The 23,245-nt window shown below is 43.8% G+C and overlaps 1 protein-coding gene across 4 annotated transcripts in view; it reads left to right on the top strand.

Moving 5' to 3' along the window:
• plch2a (phospholipase C, eta 2a) overlaps positions 1 to 20,365 on the top strand; it is a 176,547-nt gene extending 156,182 nt beyond the window's left edge. For 3 of the 4 annotated variants that reach the window (XM_072682283.1, XM_072682285.1, XM_072682284.1), the window contains exons 12-22: positions 3,787 to 3,885; positions 3,990 to 4,090; positions 4,187 to 4,275; positions 5,112 to 5,294; positions 5,971 to 6,078; positions 7,509 to 7,633; positions 7,755 to 7,839; positions 8,996 to 9,142; positions 9,400 to 9,479; positions 13,845 to 14,181; positions 17,431 to 20,365. In XM_072682283.1, the coding sequence (XP_072538384.1) occupies positions 3,787 to 3,885; positions 3,990 to 4,090; positions 4,187 to 4,275; positions 5,112 to 5,294; positions 5,971 to 6,078; positions 7,509 to 7,633; positions 7,755 to 7,839; positions 8,996 to 9,142; positions 9,400 to 9,479; positions 13,845 to 14,181; positions 17,431 to 19,013 (2,937 nt within the window). In that variant the 3' untranslated portion in view covers positions 19,014 to 20,365. Of the gene's footprint in view, positions 1 to 3,786; positions 3,886 to 3,989; positions 4,091 to 4,186; positions 4,276 to 5,111; positions 5,295 to 5,970; positions 6,079 to 7,508; positions 7,634 to 7,754; positions 7,840 to 8,995; positions 9,143 to 9,399; positions 9,480 to 13,844; positions 14,182 to 16,431; positions 16,461 to 17,430 lie in introns of all 4 variants that reach the window. The other variant, XM_072682286.1, reaches the window with a different exon arrangement.
• Positions 20,366 to 23,245: the final 2,880 nt, after the last annotated feature.

Raw genomic sequence — 23,245 nt, 5'->3', positions numbered from 1 at the left:
AGGGGTTCAGAACCTTACATGCTACAAGCTCTCTTTATGTCCACTGAGCATGTAGAGTAATTTCTTAATGCTCTCTCTTTCTTCAAATTCGCATCTTTTCTTTTTCTCTCTCTCATTTATTGTTCCCCTGTCCTTTCCCCCTCTTCATCTATCTCCTCCTCTTTCTCACTTTCCCCCCAAACCTTTTTTTGGCTTCCTCTCTCTCATTATCTCCTTCTTTTTTCTCAGTGTCTTTATGTACCCCTCACTCCCATCAGTCTCTGTGGCATTTCTAGGTCTGGTACGTTGTTATACCGGGTTATATAGGTCTAAAGCAGGGCCACCTTCTTATAGACTTCAGACTGCACCACAAAGTGAAGCAGAAGTGCTGAAGTTTCCTGACTACTGGATGCAGCTTTCGAATAAAAGCCCCATAGAGGACTATTAGAGAAAACGGCGGCCGTGATAGAGCGAAGAATGAGTCATTGGCTCTCTCCCTTGGTAATTTAGCGACTCGCAGCAAGTATGATTCGGTTCCCTATCTGGCGTATCAGTAGCCACCTTGGGCAGCCGGAGGAGATAATTGCTGTTGTAGTCTGAGCGTGTTGTAGTGTGATTAATGATCCACAAAACACTAGTTGTTCCCAATTTCCTCAAGGGTCATTAACACGCGGTGCTCAGTCTCAGTGATGCGAAGATGCATCACGCGGCATCACAGGGAGAAAATGTGTTACGAGAATGCAGCACGTCTTTAAGACAAACGTGTGCAGCATTACAGGCTCTCATCGCATGATAAAGAGCGACTCTGTGTGTGTAATGTGGTTTTTCCTCCTTCAGAGCAGTGCTTTGTAGTTATTTATGGCTCTCCTGTTAGGATGGTGAAGCGACAGCGTGTAAATACCTACACACACCTGCAGCTCCTGCATGCTGGAGGTTAGATCTGGAGTGTGTTTGTTGGTGTTTTGTTGGGAAGGAAGTCTCCTCCTCATTCGTTTCATCTCCCGCAGTATGGTTGCTGTGTGGATGGCTTTGCACAGTGGAGTTCCTGTACACCTACTCATTGCTACCATCGCAATGATCTAATCAGCTAATCGTGTGGCAGTTGGCGGTGTAATGGATCACAAAACTTAACACAGTTTGGATCAGATCACAGTTTTTGAGAAATTCTCACTTGTGTTAGTGACTGAATCCCTCCTATCCCCAAATCCTGCAAAGCTGTAGCTCACATCAAGTTCATGAGCCAATCAGAACTAAGCTAACATTCTAGAAACGTCCTCAAGTTGACTTCATTTGATTGCCATGTGACATTGCTGAGCCTAAACCTGACCCGCTGAAGCAACCCCAGGTCATAATACTGCTTCCATTGCTCCAGTCCAGTCCAGTTATTGGCTTTCCTAGCAAAGTGAAGCTTTGTTCCTGATTAGTCCCACCATCCAGTGATGTTCTCATGGTTCAGGCCCAATCTGTGAGCTCTACTGTTGATATTTTAAGTGTTCTCCAATCCTGGATGTTCAAGATTTTTTCCAACCAAATTCCTTCCTTAAGGTTCAGATTCACGGATTTGAAAGATGAATATGCCATTGACATTAATCCTGTAGGTTTGTTGACAATTTCTGGGAAAGAGGGAGCTCTGAGGCAGAATCCATCCTATTCTCCAAATCCAGCAAAGCTGTAGCTCATGTCAAGTTCATAAGCCAATCAGAACTAAGCTAACATTCCAGAAACGTGAAAAAAGGAAGGTCACGTTTCGAGAGCGTTAAAGTTGGATTTGTTTTCTCATAGTCTGACTTCTTTCCTCAGTAGCTTTCTATCAGCGGGCAAACATTGTTAATTAGTGTAGGTGATCGTTGTTAGCAACCAAGTCACACAGCTGATACGTACATACCTTTCCTGTAAAAATTGATGTGGAACATGTTGAGAGTTGAGCGTCTTCAAATTGCATTGTAAGTGGCAATCGTCGGGGTTCAAGCACTACACACCAATTTGGGGCCAACAGAGCAGAGCACTACCTTCCTGCAGACTTTGGATCCAGCCCTGATCCACCCCACCTGATCCAACTAAATGGGGTGTGTTAGATTTGCGTTGCAGTTGAAACCTGCAGGAAGGAAGTTTTTCAGTACTACTATATAGAACCATTTTTGTTTAGATTCTACAGCTGTAGCAGTAGCCTTTGGTCAGTTACTTTGGCCAGTGCATTTAGGGTGTTTCCCAGCACAGAAAGACAGAACACCCAGTTTCTAACAATGCACTGCTAGCAGAAGTCAGTGGGCAGTTGCTTTAAGGTACAGGAGAAATGCATTGTTTTTTTTTTTTTTGTTTTTTTTTAGGTTCCTCAGGTTCCCCTGTCACATTCACTTTCAATCTAGCACTGAATCTCCTACACACAGTGTAATCTTTTTCTCTCCATGTATCCTTGTTTTGGCTCTCAGTATTCTTCCCCCCTCTCCTTCTCCTCCTCCTCCTCCTCCTCCTCCTTCTTCTCGTCCTCTGCTTTTCCACGTCTTCCTGGTCTCAGTAATCAGGTGTCTAATGAATCCTCTAATCAGGCCGGTCATGCTCCTTGGCTAATTGTAAGTGATGGTGTTGTGTTCTAACAGGTTTGACAAAATGATTTGAGACTTCCTACCCTTCAGGTTAATGATTCAGCCCCATTTGGATTGTTGCCCAAAATTTGCAGCCCACAATGCAGCAATTTAGGAGCTATTGAGCACGACCTTCGGCAGCGCTGGAGATGCCAGCATGATGTGAGGAACCAGACTGCTGCTGCCACCTAGTGACCGAAGTCTTGTAGAGCTTTCCAGATGCAAAATTGAGCTTTGGTTGCAACCGCAAACGGCGGCACCCATCTCTCTTTCAGAGTTTAGCATGGACTCTTTAATGAAGAAGCTTTAGGGGATGGTAGACCTTGACTACTCCAACATCTAACAAAAAAGGTGTGGGAGGGCTTGAGTTTATGTCAGACTCAGAAGCTTCCTTGGCAAAGGATTTCAAGACTTATTTCAGGCCAGAGGTCTTGTTTTGACGGCAGCAGACTCGAACCATTTTGCAAAGTCTGCAAAGTCCACCTCAGCACCCCAAAGACTTAAAACCAGGCCTCTGTGGTGGTCAACCCAGACTCCGGACCCCCCACAGCCCTGGCCATGATGAAGTGGTGCGTATGGAACATGCCAGAAACGTGGAAAAACTAAGGCTACACTTTGAGAGCGTTAAAGCTGGATTTGTTTTCTCATAGTCTGACTTCTTTCATCAATAGCTTTCTATCAGTAGGCAAACATTGTTAATACGTGTAGATGATCGCTGTTAGCAACCAAGACACGCAGCTGATACTTACATACCTTTCCTGTAAAAATTGATGTGGAACATGTTGAGAGTTGAGCATCTTCAAATTGCATTGTAAGTGGCAATCGTCGGGGTTCAAGCACTACGCACCAATTTGGGGCAAAAAGAGCAGAGCAGTGCTCTCCAACCCTGGAGAGCTGACTTCCTGCAGGCTTTGGATCCAACCCTTATCCACCCCTCCTAAACCAACTAATTACTGGAACCCAGATGCTCTTGAGTGGCTGAATGGGGTGTGTTAGATTTGGAGAAAGGAAGCTCTCCAGGAGAAGAGTGAGAACACAGTGAGAACACTGAAGAAGCACATAGGAAGTGTTTTAGAGGGGCCCTATTTCTGATAGATCTAAGGTGTCAAAAGGAGGTTTGTGGACGTGACTTGGATTTGTAGTGTAAACTAAAGTGTCAGCCTTTTCACCGTAGTAACAAAGCAGTGCCCTGGATGAGAGACTCTTGTCTGTGCCTTGTTTTCAGGGTAAAGGAGATGACGCAATGGACACGGGTGATGAGGCCAACCCCAGCAGCAACAAGCGCCTGGCCAGGTCATTCATGGGCAGCTTCTCCAAACGCAAGGTCAGATTAGACACGTGCTCACACACACGTTTCCATGCTGGCTGTAGGCTTGCTTTGAGGAGTGTTGGGTTGTTGATCCATGGCTGTGTTGCTGTGTTCTGCAGAAAAAGACAAGCAAGCTGAAGAAGTCGTCCAGTTTTGAGGACACAGACACGGATCAGGAAAGCTCCAGCAGCGCCTCCAAAGCCCCCTTACACCACAGCAGGTAGGATTATAATGGCTTAGTGAGTAGGTGCACCCCTGTGTGAACCTATGTGTGTGTGTGTTGTAAGATGTTCACCTGCTGTGACTGTTTCCACAGAAGGAAGAAAACCATGAAATTATCCAGGGCTCTGTCTGACCTGGTGAAATACACCAAATCCGTGGCCATGCAGGACCTGGAGACACAAGGTGAGAGTGCAGGATTATGGAAAACTCCTTTCAGGCAGGTTTTAGAATCGGTTGATGGAGTTACATCTACCAAAAGTCTCAAAGTTTGTAAAATCTCCACAGAAGGCACTGAGCGAGCCTACGGTCATCATGCCCAATGCCAAGTGTTTGGTAGAGGGATATCTGACCTTACTACTTAATTCTTTTGTGGCTGACTGCCATCAAATCCTCACAGCAATTTTCAGAAATTGTCTAACTCGCCCTGTGGTTTTCCATATCAACACTAATTTTCCCTTAGGACACTTCTTATGTCATGATAAGAACCCAAGCCACCACAACAACTACTTGGGAGACCTTAGCAACTGCCTACCAACCACCTAGCAACATCCTAGCATCCACTAAGTAACTCTACTGCAAGCACCTGGAAACCGTCTAGCAATGCCAGTGCAAGCACCTGGAATACCATAGCAACCATCCAGCAAAACCATAGCAACCACTAAGCAACACTATATCAACCACATATTAATCACTTAGCAATACCATAGCAACTGCCGAGCAACCACCTAGGAACATCATAGCAACCGGCTGAGATAACATAGCAACTGCCTAGCAACCACCCAGAAATGCCACATCAGCCACCAGGGAGACCATAGCACCTACCTAGGAACACCACAGCTGATGTTCTACAGCTTTCATCTTTATCCACAGACACATCTAACACTATTTTAAATCTTCTTATGCTCATTTTTTCAAAGCTGTGAAATTGTAGATTTATCTGAAACATGAGGAGTTGGACTGGAAACACTGTCCACGTGTGTGCTTTTCACGTGTGATATGTTGTTGCACTGTGTTGACAGGCGGTAGCAGCTGGCTGGTATCATCACTGAGTGAGACCAAGGCGCACCAACTAATGCAGCAGAAGCCGGCACACCTTGTACGCTTCAACCAGCGGCAGCTGTCCCGCGTCTACCCCTCGTCCTACCGCGTGGACTCCAGCAACTTCAACCCGCAGCCCTTTTGGAACTCTGGCTGCCATCTGGGTACTGAGAAAAATACACACACTCACACTCACACATGCACGCACACACTTATTGGTGAAACTATACATACATAATATCCAAATGTTTATTCAGCTACTTTAAATTGCACTCATTGTTGACACAAATGTGTGAATGCATACATACAGCTTGTCTAGATATAAGGTCTGGAGTTGAATTCAAGTGTCGATTTTGCATTTGAAACTCTGCACATATAATATGCAGCCTAAAGAGGTGATGGTATAAGTGAAGGAGGGCATAGTTAAAAGTGCTCAGTTAAAAGTATTACCCTTTCTTTCTCTTCATCAGATTGATTTGCTCTTCTTTCTGGGGAAATCCAAAACAAAAATTCTCATTAGAATATATTACATACAGTAGGTGCCTTGGGTAAAATCTTTAGCACCCTTATAAAGGAGGATCATACAAAATATCTCATGCAGAATCTCAAATTGGAAGTTTATTAGGTAATTCCTGGACATAATGCTTGTAAACAAAAAAACACACACATACATAAACCCATTAAATGTAATTGTACATGTTTTTATTAAAATGGACAAATTGATCTAGAACTGCAGAAAGTGGGGAATTGACAGTGTTTATCAGGGCTGTGTGATGAAGTGAGTGGTGTATGAGGGGATGCTCCATAACTGCACGCAGTAATGACGTTCTGTGTGTGCAGTGGCTTTGAACTACCAGTCCGAGGGCCGCGTCCTCCAGCTGAACAGAGCCAAGTTCTACAGCAATGGCAACTGTGGCTACGTCCTCAAACCCAAGTGCATGTGTGAAGGTGAGGGTGTGTATTGTCTGCTGAGCGGTACTGGGGTAGGTCGGGGTGGGCAACATGACAATGAACAGTTTTGTTATTGTGATTTACAGTATACCTTTACATGCATACCTAGGATATTGTCAGTGCTTAAAGAACACTGACCAACTGCATGCTTCTTTAGAAACAGTATAACTAGTCCAGTTGTATTGGATGACGTGTAGGAAATTTGAGTAAAAATGACTGATGTACTGAGAATGGGACAGTATTTGAATAGCAGTTTTTTATGAATAAAGCCCTGCAGCATTGAGCTGTGGAGCAGTGGAATGATGGATGGTGCTCCATCCAATACTTTTGAGATGAGTTGGGGAATGGGGGATGAGGAGGGTGGTCCAACATCCTGACCTCACTAATGCTCTTATCACTGAATGCCTTCCCCGGACAGTAGAGCCAGTTACCTATGATTTCAGAAGAAACAATGAATGAGCAGGTGCCCCAATTCTTTTTTTTTCTCCATATAGTGCACATAGTGGGCTTCCTGTATGGAATGGTTGCTTCTGTTAAGAGTTCTCTTTCAAGGGCTACTCTTGCTGTATCAGATTTACAAGGCTTTAGCAGTACCCCAGAAACATGGGCTCATTAACACAGGTCAGGGCACAGGTCACAAATGCATCTTAGCTTTGATGGCAATTCTTAAAGGGTCGAGCATCATCACACTGAACACTTTCTCTAGTAGATAAGATGATCTTAACACTAAGATGCCTTTAGGAAACTGGGTACAGATATGTCTGCTCTATGAGTAGATCTTGGTAAGAAGCTGTACGGCAGCTGAACATCAGGCTGCTTAACCATAGGTCAAAAAAAGGGCCTCTCAAGGACAGTTCTCTGTACAAATTAGCTATGTAGTTTTTTCAGTGGTGGGTCGCAAAGCAATCTCAGCAAGTCAACGTCTCAAATGTGGGGAATTAGGGTAAATATTTGGCTTCTTGAGATCAATCTTTCTGCCTGGTGCTTTGCACATCGCACCACTCAGCATATTTCCAGGCATTAGCCTTATCAAATGAAATTGAGCTTACCCCACTGCTCGTGAGTTCTGCTTCGGCTTAGTGTTTAGTCAGTATTTTAAGTTGTAAATATGTGACTTTGGTCAAGGTGAAAAATGACCAGAGGTGGTCTAACCAGACTTTACCACCCTGTTATGCTGTCTCAGACATTAATATAAATATAATGAGTCAAGACTGTGATGTAACAGTTTAGGGTTTTTGAAATCGGCCTGTTTTACAGGTTTGTGTTGGTTCAGTGGTTTAAGGTGCTACAGTGTATCTCTTCTATGGGTCATTTTGAAGAAACTTGAGGGGTTTCAGAATGCGCTAGGGAGACCAAACCAGGGAGGGGGTGGTTCATTCATTCATAGCATCTAGAAAACTATTTTGTGGATCTTCTCATACTTACAGGTCCCTTTAACCCGATGCTGGAGGACCCGCTGCCCGGACAGATGAGGAAACAGCTGGTGCTGAAGATTATCAGCGGCCAGCAGTTGCCCAAACCCAAAGACTCCATGCTGGGAGACCGAGGAGAGGTGAGCGCTGCGGCCTGAAACAAACTATATCACTCACATACTCACATCTGTGGGCCACACAAAGGTCCACACACACTGAAGGACGCTGAAGATTAAAGGACTTTGCTTTGTTTTGGTGTAGATTATTGATCCTTTTGTGGAAGTTGAGATTATTGGCTTGCCGATTGACTGCTGTAAGGAGCAGACCAGAGTTGTGGATGACAATGGTGAGTAATGTGTGTGTGTGTGTGTATGTGTACAAATATCAGCTCAACTCTGCTTTGTTTATGCTCAATTATTAAAGTGAGGTGTTCTGGGACCAGGATTTTATAGCAGTATGATTCTGAAGTGTGTGTGTGTGTGTGTGTGGATGTATATTATGCATGATGTTGGCACCACTGAACTGTATCACTCAGGCTCTAACCAACTCAATAATTCATGATGGCTTTGACGTTTTGCTGTTTCACTCTCTTTACCTCTCTCTCTATCACTTTCCCTCTCTCTTTTTTTCTGTCTCTCTCTTTGTCTCTCTCCCACTCTCTCTGCCTTTCCCTCTTCATGTCTCTGTCTCTCTCTGACTTTGCCTTCTATCGCCCTCTGCCTTTGTCTCTCTGTGACTGTATCACTCTCCACCTTGACTGTTTTTCTCTGCCTCCTTTTATTCCTTTTACACTCTCTCTTTCTGTCCCTCCACTACTCTATGTATGTCTACCTCTCTCTCTTTTTGTCCCTCTACCACTGTCTGTCTCTGTTTTTGCCTTATTTGTCGTCATCTTTCTTTGCCTCCTTATCTCTCTTTCTATACCTTATGTATCGTCCTGTCTTTTTTTCTCTGCCTCTCTTTTTTATCCCTTTCCCACTCTCTCTTTCCATCCCTCAACTACTCTTTGTATGTCTACCTCTCTCACTCTTTGTCCCCCTATCGTGTCACTACCACTCTTTCTCTCTATCTACCATTTTCGGTGTCTGTCTTTGCCTTGTCTGTCGTCCTCTCCCTCTTTCCCTGCCTCTTTATCTCTCTTTCTCCGTCATTCTACCACCATCTGTCTTCCTCCCTCTTTTTATTCCTTCTCCACTCTCTCTGTCCCTCAACTACTCTGTGTATGTCTACCCCCCTCTCTCGTTGTCCCTCTACCGCTGTCTTCCTCTCTGTGTCTTTCTACCACTCCCTCTACTTTTCTCTCTCCATGTCTACCTCTCCCTCTGTCTCACCACCACCTTGCCTTTTCTGTCGTCCTCTCCCTCTTTCCCTGCCTCTTTATCTCTCTTTCTCCATCACTCTACCACTTTTTCTCTCTCTTTACCTTATCGGTCTTCCTTTCTCTCTCTCTCTCTCTCTCTCTCTCTCTCTTTGTCCCTCTACCACTCTCTGTACTCTCTCAGGGTTCAACCCAATGTGGGAGGAAACGCTGGTCTTCACCGTGCACATGCCAGAAATTGCACTTGTGCGCTTTCTGGTTTGGGATCATGACCCCATTGGTCAAGATTTCATCGGCCAAAGGACCCTCGCTTTCAACAGCATGATCCCGGGTATCATTCGTTATCATTCATTACCTCAGTGCTTATCCATTATGCCATTAAGCAGGTTCTGCTGTGTGGTGTTATAACTGAACCTGGCTCAGACTAAATACAGTGAAAAGCTCAATTAAATAACTGCAGTTATCACCATATGCCTCAGTTGATGACCTAAGATGTCTTCTTAATCTTTAACTTTCTAATTCAAGATTGAGCTGATCCATTAACTAACGAGATTAGCTGATTGCTAACTGATTGATTTTGTCCTGCAGGTTACCGCCACGTGTATTTAGAAGGGATGGAGGAGGCGTCTATCTTTGTCCATGTGTCTGTAAATGACATCACTGGTAAGGTAGGTAGTCCGGCATTTGTGGGGAAGTACCAGAACGTTTGACCTTATTTCTCCTTTTTCTTTGTCTCTTTCTTTGTCCCCCCCCTCTTAGGGGACAATTATTTACATAAAGAATATTAAATACTGCACTGTGGCTTGAAAACAGAGTTAGGAAATGAAGTTTCCCATTTAAAAACATCCAAAATCAAATAATCTTAATTAATATTGTAGCCAAGATGTAATCAACCAGCCAAGACATCCTAACTGCACTTCTTTAGCTGACAACGGGAGATGCTAGGCTAACACTGCTAACAAACACTACATTTAGACTGTCACCGATCTCTCCTTAGTGAATACATGATAAAATTGTAATGTATTTACTTCAATAGCTCTTAAAAACTATGTAAAATTAGTGGAACAGAATACATATACTTAATGTAAACCTTTAAGCTAAAGGAAATAGCGGTTGTGTTGTCTCAGTATAGCTGACCCATCATTTAGCTAGAAGGAGAAATGTACTTTTGTTTGTTGAAATTATAGCGGTCCTGGAGGGCTGGATTCCTGCATATTTCTGAGATTTCCCCACTCAAGGTAGAAATAAACAAATCAAGAAAGTAATACAAATATTTGTGGCCCTCGTTTCCTCACTCCTGGACTATAATAAGTCATACTGGCTTCTAAACAACATTGATTTGTTGGCGCTAAACCTAACGAAGACACATTTGGATGTTTTTTTGACGTTTGTATACAGAAAGGAGATAGGTGACAGTTTAAGTCCAGTGTTTGTTAGCCATATTAGCCTAGCATCTCCTGTTGTAAACAAAATAAGCATACTTTAGATATGGAACAGCAGTCTTGGCTGATCGACTGCATCTGAGCTAAGTCTGTGCTAAATCACGTTAGTTGGATTTGTCACTAAACGGTTCCTTTAATGTTGCTCTAAAGGAGAACTGGGTCTTGAGTGAGTTGGAGTGGAACGGCACTATTTTAATAAAAATATATATTAATCAATAAATAATTAAAAACCCGCAATAATATTGGATATAGTGCTTGCTACGGATATAAGATATCGGCGTAAGGACGTTATTTCCTAAATGGTAACTTTGCAGGAGAAGTAAAAGATGTGTTCAATTCAGAAATATCGTTACTGTTGGGCCTTGCATCTCCATTTTTGTCGATTTTGACTTTTTAGCATAATTTGAATCTTGCCATTGTTCCTTACGTTGTGTCGAAATTTCACAAAGATTTAACCAAAAGAAATTATTCAAAATGACCAGGAATAAGATCTTTTTACATTGACTTCCATTGAAAGTAAAGAGGGTTTTCCCCTGCTCCTGTAAAGTTGCCATTTTGGAGACATGTGTTTTTTTTTTTGCGTAACTGTTTCATACCGTGTTTCATAAGCTGTCTCCATTTTAATCTGATATTTACAGATGTTTGTCTTTGTATAGTTCCCCCCTCCCCCCCCCCCCCACCTCTCTTTCTTTCTCTCTCTTTCTCGCTCTTTCTCCCTCTGTCTCTGACCCCTCTTTCTCTTTCTCTATTTCTCTTTCTGCTTTCAGTGCAACCAGCTTAGTCCAAAAGCTGTCTTTAGAGGCAGGAAAGTGTTAGGAGCCCTGACGCTGTCGCTCAAACTTCAGGTGTAGTGAGACGCAATCAGCACCGTGCATGTGCCACATGACCCCTCCCCCCTCCCCGCCCTTCCCCTACCGCCCACCGCCCCTCTCCCGTCTCGAGTGAGCAACCAAGCCTGGCCTCATGTGCTAGCATTCAACCTTGCCAACTCATACAAAAAATGAGTTGTGACATAATTGTGACTGCCTATACCTCGCCAGCATTCTCATTCGACCCCTAAGCAGATCCAGTGTCCCTGTTTCTTACTGCAGGCGATTGGAAGGGGGGTGGGGGGTGGGGGGTGTTTGGGAGCATCAGACACTGTGTTCCAGAGCCGACAATGCCTCCTCTAATTTCACTTAACTCAGGAGATTCTCAGTCTGCAATACGGCCTCGGATGCCTTGTTAGCAATATCAGGGCATTCCGTTTGACATCGCCGGGCGATGCTTTTTCAGTCGCAGTCTGATGTTTTGTTGTGGCGATGAGGAGCTGGAGGCTACCAGGTATCTGCTTTGTCAGACTCCATTCAGTTTAGCTGGTTGCTTTTATTACAATGTGTATTATCACTGTCGATAATATGTGGCGTTACTGAAACTGGGGTAGGTCACTTGAATAGGCTGATGGTCTTATGGCGTACTTCTGGTTATGCTGAATGTGGAAGACATTTGTATGGTTTTGAGTGTTACACTAGGCTATTTAAACTTGAATAATGCAGTGCGCACTTCCTTTGCTCTTTGCCACCTGAATGCCTTTGTTGTACTGTATATTGCAGTTGTGTCGATGGTGCTGATGAGATGGTCAGTATATTAACTAAGCACATATTTCACATGGATCTACTTGACATGGTTTGTGAAATGACATTGGGTGCAATGCTTTGCAGCAGAATGTACAGCAGGCTGGATGTACTGCTCTTACCTTGGACACCCCTGGTCAAATGGTATGCTTAGTGGATTCTTTTCCAGTGAAAATCAATTTTAAGAAAAGAAAATGCATATTGAAAGGGGCTTCTGAGTGGCGCAACTGTCTAAGTGTTTCATTCTCAGTGATGCAAGTCCCATAGAGGAGTCCCATAGAGTATAATTAGCCTCACTCTCTCCGGGACCCTCCCTGTTCTGCCTTTACTCTGTGCAGTGCTGTCCAGTGATCCAGCAATAATAGGAGCCTGGTAAGAAGTGGTTGACTAGCTTCACATGTCTCAGAGGAGGCCTGTGCAAGTCCTCATCCTTCCAGTGCTGGGAGCACCGCGAAGAATCGAAGGTTTATCGCAAGTCAATAAACAACGAAAGCCTGTAGTTTGACCAGGGTAACTGTATTGACAGTAAATACACTGTGCATGTGGCTCAAGTAATCGGTTGAAGAAGTGAAAGGTAGGAAAATAACATGGTAAATTATTCTAGCTGTCACTTCCGATAACCCAGCGTCATTTATATCCAACATTTGTACGTCAGTGTCTACTTCCACCAATGAGTCACTGTGTTCATTACACACGTTACGTCATTACCCTGGTGTCCATCTCCATTTCAGTATAGTTATGTGTTCACATTCGGGGGGTGGGGGGGATGTGTAGCACAGAAATGAATTGTGTGAAAACCAGTCCGATGTTTTGTGAATTTCAGTGTCTCCACATCTGTGCTAACTGTGTCATTTTCGGGTTGTCCCAAAATGACAATAAAAGTTAGTGGAATGCTTCACTCAGAAATTGCAACTTTGCTAACAATGCCTGTAAGCCAGTAGGGATCAGCATTAATAAGGAGATAATGCTATTGTGTATTTTTAGCCTTTTTAGGGTGCTTTCAGATGATAAGCATTGTGAGACGAGATTTTGTACGCTATAATTTAGGAAATAGGAAAAAAGAGCAGATAATAGGACAGTTGGTGGCACATGACTTCACTAAAGCCTTCCAATTCTTACATAATTAGCTTATTTTAGTTTAAATAGAGGTACATGTTTTGCCAGTCTGCTAGTAGTATGACAAATATACTGTAACATAGATCGCTGGTTCAAATCCCTGGTCTAAGAGAGAACATTTGGCTTTGGTCTCTCAGGGATTGGCTGATGGCACTGATGCTGGTCAGCACAGGAGTCTGTTAGCTGTTGTATCAGAGGTGGGGAACCATGCATTCCTCAGAGCGTGAGAAGACATGCAATAGTCTTCGCTCTCCTAGTGTGGGGGTGTTTCTAGTGATAGGGGGAGTTCACATGAATGGAGGTTGGGTAATTGGCCTTCCAAATATGGTACATTTTAAATTAATTATCAAACAAAATGTCAAAAAAGGTCATTTACAGGCTGGTGATGTAGTAAGCATAACTACGCTTATCATCAAAAAGTGCCCTTAGTGTTTTTGTGTGAAGTTCTGCTTTCAAACTGATGTTTAACACTATTTTCAATTGTTCTCTCTCTCATCATTTTACATGGTGCCAGAATGATCCTGTGCAGCGGCCTTTATTTCATAGCTACTCATTTAGCTTGAATCGAATCAGATTTACTGTAATTAACTCACCGTTTTGTGATTTGAAAGCAGGTAATGGTTGAAGATTTTAACATTTGAACAAATGTTAACTTCTACAGCATGATTACTTAACATGTACATTCACTAACTTCAAAAGTCACTAACCTTTCAGATTGGCATACGATCACTGCCTGCTTGTTCTTCAGTGTCCTTCTGTGACTTCAGATTGTCCCTAAAATCTTTTCAGGAAGCCATTTCCAGGTAATTGTTGTCGTTGGCCTCAAAGTTTCTAGAGTCTCATCCTGCCTTTCCCATTTCAGGTGCGGGCAGCCAGCGGTATAAAAGGGCTGTTTCACAGAAACCCAAAGCAGGCTTCTCTGGACAGCCATGCTGCTGCGCTGCGCGGCCGTAAACCACCCTTTGGCGCCCACCTGCTTCGCCGTACGGCCAGTGCGCCCACCAAGGGCCAACCCAAAGTCAAGCGCGGCTTCCCTGAGATCTCCATCGACACCAAAGACTGCAGCTCGGAGGGAGCCAGCGAGGAGCGCGAGTCGGAGGAGGGCCCGGCCGCCCACCCTAACGGGGACGCGGCGGCTTCGGCGGCACAACCGTGGGAGCATGGCACCAACGGGCAGCTCCACCCAGACGACAGCAAAGGTAAGGCTGCGTTCTTCCGCCCCGAACCTCGGGCTAAGCCATTCTACAATAGGGGGGCCATGAGTGAGCCTCTGAGGAGAGCCAACAGGTTGAGGTTGCAGGATCCCCTGGACGAGAAGCAGGGCGTCTTTGCCCGTGTTGCAGTCAACAGCTCTGGTCGGGTCGGGATGACGTCCAATTGCATCAAGTGTGTGATCGGGACAAAGGAGAGTCCCGACTTGGAAAGGAAGGTTACAGACAGCCCCACACAGTGCAGGCCAGCTTCTCTGAGGCCAGAAAGAGCATCGCGATCTCCCACGGCCTCCCGGCGGATCCAGCCAGAACCTAGCCCCAGACCTCAAGCCTTGGCTCAACCTGAACAGTCAAAACAGTCCATACCTGATCATGAGGTTCAATCCTGCAAGCCTACACCAATGCCTAGGATTCGATCGACGGCTAGACAGACACTTGGTGCTCCGGCCCGCCCCCCTGTCCAGGACACTTCAGTCAGAAATGCCCGATCGTGTAGTGTGCCACGCAGGCGTCTCCAGCCTCCTGCCACCCCAGCTCCTCCTGTACCAGACAGCAGAACTAGCCTGTGCAGACAGAGTCCTGCCCCACCCAGTTACGGCAGCAACTGCAGGGCCGTCAGCCCTGCAAATGATGCTAGCGGTCTTTCCGACAGCAACTGGAGCAGCTCCAGCAGTCTGGGCAGCCTAGAGCTGCCTCCCATGATTCCACCACAGGTGATGGACAACCGCAAGCGGGCAGTGGGGACCCTGCAAAGGGAGATGAACGCGCTGTTTGCCCAAAAAATGGAGGAGATCCGCAGTAAATCCCCCTTGTTCTTCATGGGTGAGCTCATAGTAGTTCCCTGGAGGATTGCCCAAGGTCTAGTTGACTCTAGTGGACCCCCTAGTGGACCCCAAACCCGTAATAGACTCTCTTTGCTACAGTTTTTAGATCCCAACTGATTTCCTTGGTGTTAAAGATCAATAGTTAGCTTTCATAATAGCCATAGTCAGTGACTATGTACAGTGTGCAAGGGTGGGGTGGAGCTTATGCTATACACCCAAGCTCACCTTTTAATAAATCGATCATAAATTGTAGGGTTGATGTACTGGATGTACTGGCTGTACTGGAGAAGCGTTAAATCATAATTAGACTTACTGTCCTATAATTTTTTTAAATCCTAAAATATGTAGATGTATGTAGTTCTTTCCCTAGTTACCATTAGTAGCACACTTCAGTAGATCATAGTAGATAGGCTGCTGTTTTAATATGCTAGCATTCACAGGTAGACTGTTTTTAGACTTTCAGACCTGTAGTAAAAGACTGTAGTGATGCCTTTAATGATTTCTAAGGGTGATACTTCATATATAGAGAAACACACGTAACCTAAATCCTGGTATATGTGGAAATATGTGGGTATATGAGTAAGGGCATAATTAAAAAAGGGCCACAGTAGCAGCAAAAGATACTGGGAAATCTCTAATTAAATAGGCCTCTTGTAATCAAATGTAAATGTCTGGTGCTTTCATTTCAATTGTATGTACCACATTAGGAATACTTTACATGAATTGATATACTCTAATTGCAAGAATAATGTTTGCGGCCATTATGTAGACATTAGTAGTCACAAGTTTGGGGGAGGGGGTCCTGTCATATGCTTCCTTTTAATTAATGCAGTCCAGCTGTTCCCCAGCCCTCAGAGGCAGTTTGAAAAACCATGAGTGTTTTTACTCCGGCTGTACTTCCTGTGTGGTTTTTGCTGCATGAACTGGAGTTATTATTTTTTAATGTAAGGGGAATTTGACCGTTGGCAACCATATTAATAAAAAACAGCCTAGTGCAGTCCAATAAAGTGGTGTTTAAATACAAAAATATATTAATATAAATATAAATACAAAGAAAAAAGAAACTTTTAAAATCAGCTTTTAGGTCACATTTATAGCATCATGTTTATATTCATTATGTAAATAAATATTGATTATTGTATTGTGGTGGTTAAACCGATTATCATGGGAACACAGTGAGGATTGTAGTTCTGCTTCTCCCTGTTTTACCACTTTAAATCTACAGTATTTGTTGCATGTCCTTTGAAACACTTCGCCTTGAAATACACTATCTGTCCTTACCTTTAGCTCTTCTAAATTCGCAAATTTGATCTGCTTCTCCTTGATTAACGACCCTTCCTCTTTTGGTTCCTTGTTCTCTATTTAAAGTACTTGTTTGTTTGTTCCTTCCTTCTTGCATGCTCTCTTTCCTTAGTGCAAAACTGAGGGGCTGACAAAAGCCAGGTAAAGCCGCCTTCCGTATTCACGAATGTCCTGTCAGTGTCTTGTCTTGCACATTTTGGTGACTTTAAATGTGTCTGTGTTATTAATTTAATACGATCTGCATGATGTGATGCAATGCCTAAATGCAAATAGTGTTTTATGTGTGTCTTATTTTTATTTTATTATACTTTTCATTTGATGTAATCTTGTGTAGCTATCAGATATTAGTAGCTGTTAGGAGTGCTGTCCTGGGCGAGTGCTGTCATGCGGCCTGCCATCAGCAGCCGGAGCCCAAGAGAGCACAACTGGTCTTGCTCTCTTCTGGAGGGTAGATAGCTAGCTCTCTCTCCCTACATCACTGCAGTGTGATGGTGTCCAGCACGGGCGTCTGCTAGCTGAGGCATCAGAGCTGGGTACCCAGCGCTTTCCTCAGAGCGCGTTGGTTGCCCGGTGACGTTGCATCAGCGGGAAAGAGGTAGTGGCTGGTTGCAGGAGCATTACATGTGATACGGGGAGAGTTCTAATGAGTGGGTTGTGTAATTGGCTAAAATTGGGAACAAATAAATAAATAATTAATTGGGTTGGGGGGGGTGGGGTTGGGGGGGGAGTGCAGTCCTGTATATAATGGAGGCATGTTGCTAAACATCTTTGATTGTGTTTGATGTTTGATCTACCTGAATGCCAGTGTGGTTGTTCATATGAACTATGATATGCATATATACATCATATATATATATATATATATATATATATATATATATATATATATATATATATATATATTGATTTATATACAAACGCATCATTTCTAAGTTGGCAAACTAATATGCCAGTTGCCCATTAAATCATGCAGACATTTCACAGTGGCTGGACCAATGGAAATTTTTGAGAAGCAAACCATTCAGAGATACTAACTGTCTTATAACAGTAACAATATGCAAATATCTTGTGTAGAAGTCTTCAGCACTGTCCTTTTGTCTTTTTCTTGCAGACCATTCCACAGTGCAGAGACCCACTCCTTCTGTGCGCCTCCTGGAATCCATTGCTGAAGAATTCCAGGAGAAAACTCCTTTGACGTCAATGTGCAGTCCAGCCAATACCTCACCACATTGTCCCGATCACTCCTTTAGTTCACATCAGCCATCTACAGCAATAACAACCGTTTCCAAGAAGGACAGCCACAGCCCTGTAAAAACAAATGATGACATTTTAGATCTACCTGTTCCTCCTTCCCAGTGTCTCCCACCCAACATAAGCAGTGGGGAAGACCACTTCAGCACTTCCCTGTCCATGAATTACCTTGATATTGGGAGCAATAAGCCCCTTGCATCTGAGCAGGCTGAAGTGGAGCCAGCAAGCCCTGGAAGAAATAGGGGGGAGGATGCCACGAGTGTAGCTGACAAGACTGGACGGACTTTAGCGACAGAAACAGCAGCTGAGTCAGCCACAGCTCAGCGGGTGCAGGCCTTGAAGGCCTTGTTTGACAGGGATGTGGGGCGAGGCTCGCAGCCCGGTCCCAGAACCCCCATCCGAAGGACCAAAAGCACTGGCCAGGTGAGGACGGCCGATGAACCATCGGTGGTGCCCGAGGTGTCAATTGATGCGACCGTGAACGACCGCCTCTGGGTCAAGCTGGATCCAGGTAGCCATCGGGACAGCGTGTCGTCTTCCTCCAGTATCTCATCCAATGACACTGTGATCGACCTCTCCTTGCCTAACTTGGCCAGAAAGAGCCTGACCTGCCTCCGAGCTGCTGCCAGGGATTGCCCGGATAGCCAGGTTGCTATGGCCGGCTGGACAGGCCGGCCTCGTTCAGCAACCACTGTCTGCGTTAGCAAGAGCAAGTCCAACCCCAATCTGCGTGACGGGGAGATGTGTGAACCAGCAGACGAAATTCAACCTAGGCCTCTGTCCAGTGAGCGTGATGCTAACCGGCTAATGCAGCGGCGTCACACTTGGAGCAGGCTGTACATAGAGGGCTTAAAGCAATCGTCCACTTCGGCCAAGAGATCTGCAGCCTCATTACTGGCGAAAGACGCAGACACTGGGTCCAAGTCCAAGAGCCTGGGCGACCTCACCTCGGACGATATCGTCTGCAACTTTGACAGCAAGTACCGAAGCATCAGCCGCAGTTTCATTACCAGGCCCACCCGTCAGCAGAGGGCGCACAAGAAGGAGCCCCAGGATGATCTGACTGCGCGGCTGAAGCAGCTGACTGATGTTGAGCCCCTGACAAGCAGCGATTTTGCATCCCAGCGGCGTGATTTGGAGACTGGACCTGATGAGGGGGAGGAAGAAGAGATGCCTCCATTGAGGCGAAGCTCCTCGCGTAGCCAGAGTCGTGTGCGTTACATCGCCAACCGCGCCAGGCAGGCCCAGGAAAGGCAGCGGCTACAAGGCCTCCTAAGGTCTTCTGGAAGCCCTATCGAGGAGCGGGGCATCCCAGAAGGAGCCTGCAGTGTGGCCCGAAGCCCCTGCGCTAGCCTGGACCTCCTGAGCCAGCTTCCACCTGGCCCACCTCACCAGAGCCCGCTCAGTCCAGACAATGAGGTCTTTTTCATGCTCCGGCTCTGATGGATTGAGGGCTGTGCTGGAGGTTTCGCGGACAATCCTAGAGACTCTTGTGGTACTTCTGCAAGAGTGACCAGTGGTTCCTGATTCTGGTTCATTAATATTTTGGTGTTTTCCCTGCTCCTTCACACCTGATTCTTCTTATCACCTGATTACCAGGCCCTCCTTGACTGACGTGGGATTGTCAGAGCAGCAAAAACACCAAAGGCCAGAGGTACTATAGGACTAGCGCTGGGCACAATTGCATCAGACACTCTGTCTGACATTTTTGCGCTATGAAGTATCCCATTATGAAAAGTGGGCATTTTAGTTTTTTTTTAGAGAATCATTTGTTAAATTAGCAGGGAACCCTCTCTAACGATCTCAAATGAACACTTCCACTTCAGCAAACCTTCTAATTGTGGCTTGGCAATGTGACAGTTTCCCCAAATCCTCACCCACTCATTTCAGACTAGGCTTTTGCCAAGTAATAATATGATGAACAGGAAGAAATGTGAGTGCTAGCTTTCATCTCAAAGGTCCAACAGTGTGGAATTCCACAGGTTTGTATATGTTTATGAACTGAAAACAGCCAAAGTTTTTGGTGCAAAGCCACACCACAGCAACAAGCTTTCCAGTGTATCACCGTAAATGTAGTTGTTATTGTTGAAAACTGGAAGCCCCTGAAGTGACATGGCATCTCGAATTTTGTCATTTTTGCTGTAGCAATAGAGAAAACATGACTCTCATTCCCCTCATTTGAAACGCTTAGACATGTTTACTACTGCTTAATCGAATACCAATGCATCTTATTGGTGTTGATAATGATTTTTTTATAAGAAAAGCATGGAATGTATTTGCTACACTAATTTATTTGTTTTTTGAAATGACCTTTTCAAACTTCATCTTCCTTGCATTAGATAAAATGCACATTAGCAACAGCTGGCCGTCCAATTTTACTCTGGACAGCAGCTTTCATCACGTAGGCTTTTAATATTTCAGTGTATGTACTGTATAAAGTATTATCAACAGGCACATGTACAATAGTTGCCCCCCCTTTTTTCAGTTTCTTGCATGTCAGTGATAATGTATACGTTCCTAATGTTTCTCTTTTAAGTTTTAGTTTACACTTTCAGCCGCACAGCTTGTTCACTCGTCTCAAATGTGTTTCTGTCTGTAAGAGTTAAGGAAGTAAGTGGGAGTATTGAGTCCCCTGCTACAGGGGCTCTTCGATGGGATGCATGATAGGAGGGAAATAAATTTCTATGGAGCACATCTCTCACTTTGTACTGTAATGTTTGCACTGTACAACCTGGTAACTTTTAAAAGAGTAGGAGATAATTTTTAAGTAAAAGCATATGTATATAGACAGTAAATGTGGATGTGTCGTCATTTGTTTTAGTCTTTGATTCAGGAACTCCACATCTTCTCCACATGTTTCTCAACATAGGCACACAACTTCTCAAAGACATACAGAACTGCTGATAATCTACAGTGTTTGACATATTTAAGCCATCTAACCATTTCTTTTTTACTGCCATTGTACATTCACCTGGACTATATTGGCAGGTCATGTTATAGATTCCAATGAATACATTCAAGCAAAAAACAGCGGTTGGGCTCCAAATGGTCGTATCATTTTAATGCTGGAAATTGACCCATTGGCTGGGTTGTCAACGTGAGACAATCTCTAACCCAGTGGCTGGGCTGCAACAAAGAATACCTCAAAATTACCCAGCAAGCTTAACCTGGGCAGAAAAAACAAACCAAAAGTTTTTCAAATGTATTTCAACATAGTATTTCAACATTTTAACAAACATTGTTATGAGAATTTAGAATTATGAGAACATTCGTACAACTTGATGCTGATGCTGAGATAATTATTTAGGGAAATTAAATGATTGTTTCTAGAATCCAAGAAGTCAATACTTTAGTATATTTAGTCATTAATAGATATTAATAGTTTTAGGGAAAATTATTATTTTTAGTCAATTTTAAGAATAAATAACTGCCACACTTCTACCTCAAGAAAAGAGGAAAAGAGGATCAAATATCAACTTAAAAATGGTTCTTCTCTTCATTGGACATCTTGATGTTCCGGACTTTGGCTTGAGGACATTTTTTCTAACTGGACCTTACTGATTTTATAATAAATACCCCTATTCTATAGCATCGCTCAAAAAACCATTAGAGGCATCTTTATTCATAAAAATGTATGTACTTCCAAACTTAACTGTATATAGTTTAACATTCCTCTGCTTTGCTTAAATCAAATACAGATACAACAAAAAGGCCAAAAGCTCCAATTCATTCAGCATTGCCCTCTCAGCTCTATTATGTCCTCTTTTGAGTCTCTTTTGAGTGGGCTCCTATTTGCTCCAATCTCTCCCTCCTCAACCTCTCCGACACTGCACAGAAACCCCTGTTGGGAAAAAATGTCACTGAATAAAGCCTTGCCCCACACTTGAAGGCCAATTACATCTCCAAACACCCAATAAAAAGCCCCTCTGTTCCGTCTTTACAAAGTTCCGGCTGCCAGTTTTGACCTAATGCGGCTGCTGTCATGCACTGTGTTGTCAGAAGTATTAGCTCATTGCTCTGCACACTTGGCCTCTTCGTGCATGCTGTTCACAAAGAGCCTTGAAAGATTCATCTTCGGTTATGACTGGCACGTAGGACAAAAGGCCAGGCATGCCTCAGTTGCCGGTCGCCAGGGCAACGGTTGCCGGCGAGGGGCCGGGGCTCTTCTGCGGGCCCGTGACTGTCCTGAGACTTCCACTGCCCAGTGAGTGACAGAGATTGTAGGCTCTTGTCACTCATACAAAAGTGTGCTTCGTTAACATTCAGCAGGCGCGGCGGCTCGCCTTTAGGATCTGTGTTTATCGCGGCAATTTTCTTCGGCTTCTGTCTTCAGGGCCAATATAGCTGCCTGTCTCTTAGGAGGGCTTCAAAACAAGGGGTCCCCTGTAAAGCGTCGTAAATTTGCTTAATGTCCTTCAATTAAGTCCAACAGAAAATGCACAAACCTGCACAGGCAAACAGTGGCTGGCTGTGGCTTGGTTTAATGGCTTGTGTGGTTCAATTACCACACATTCTAACACCAAACGATGGAACCCAGTTTCCCACCAAGTACACACTTAGGGTTCCTTGACTGGTAACAATAGTGAAACCCTTTGGTGCTGTATTGACTTGTTTTTTCATGTTCTATAAAGAACCATCTGCAAGAGGTTTTTCTTGCATGTGAAGGACAATTAAACCAGGCAAAGAACCATCCATGTATTTAAATGGACATGGCTCTATTGAGATGCAAGACCACCCATTTGTAAGGAGAGATGTACTCCTCTTCTTTTTCCTCTTTCTTGGGGTAAAAGTTTGGCATAGTAAATATTTATTTATAAACAAAACAAAACATGAGAACATTGTTGAATAAAATGAATTGAATAAAACTTAATTGAATAAAAAAATAAATTGAATAAAACTTACATTTACAGGTTATGCTTTACGACGCTAAGCAATTTGCGCTGCGTGTGTCTCGTCAATAGAGTTTAGTAAAAGTCACTACAGCAGAGTTAATTTTTTCCATGTGCCCTTTCAAGATATAGCATTGTGAATATGTATGCATTTATAATTAAATTGCAATCAATGGACATCGCATTCAACCATACGTACTTTTTAATATATGGGTGCGGGTGAGTGTTGCACAATTTTAATCAGTTGGAGGACTGTCCATATAATCGACCATATTTCTAGATTTCTCTTTGATTTGACCTAGTAATACACATGTTTAGGCTGTTCCCATGTTCCCATGAATATTATGTTAACCAGAGGTATTTAATAAGCATACAGAGCACACACAAACTACACACATAACATGGGATACGTATTGTGCATACTGGCCTTAATAATGATATCATGAGCTTATCAATAATTTTACTATCTCTCTAAGCATAAACGTCCATGTACCACATATCTTGTGGCTATGGCTGCCACTGTGATACACATGCACAGTCCAAAGCATCAGGTAGCATCAAAAAAAAAAAAAAACTTACGTGTACAGATGCACAATGCTAAGCATTTGAGATGTTTGTGATGCATCTCAATTATGTGTCTCAGTGCTAAATTTTGTTCAACACTTTTTTGTTGCATAACAGTATTACAGTATGGAAGAAACATTGTCCGAAGACGCATTTTAAGCGCTATAGTCAATAAACAGCCATATGACCCAGCACTACCTTTAACCTAGTGTCTTACAATAA

Source organism: Salminus brasiliensis, chromosome 6 (assembly GCF_030463535.1).
Source record: "Salminus brasiliensis chromosome 6, fSalBra1.hap2, whole genome shotgun sequence".
Lineage (NCBI taxonomy): Eukaryota > Metazoa > Chordata > Actinopteri > Characiformes > Bryconidae > Salminus > Salminus brasiliensis.
This window is presented reverse-complemented; position numbering and strand designations above follow the sequence as displayed.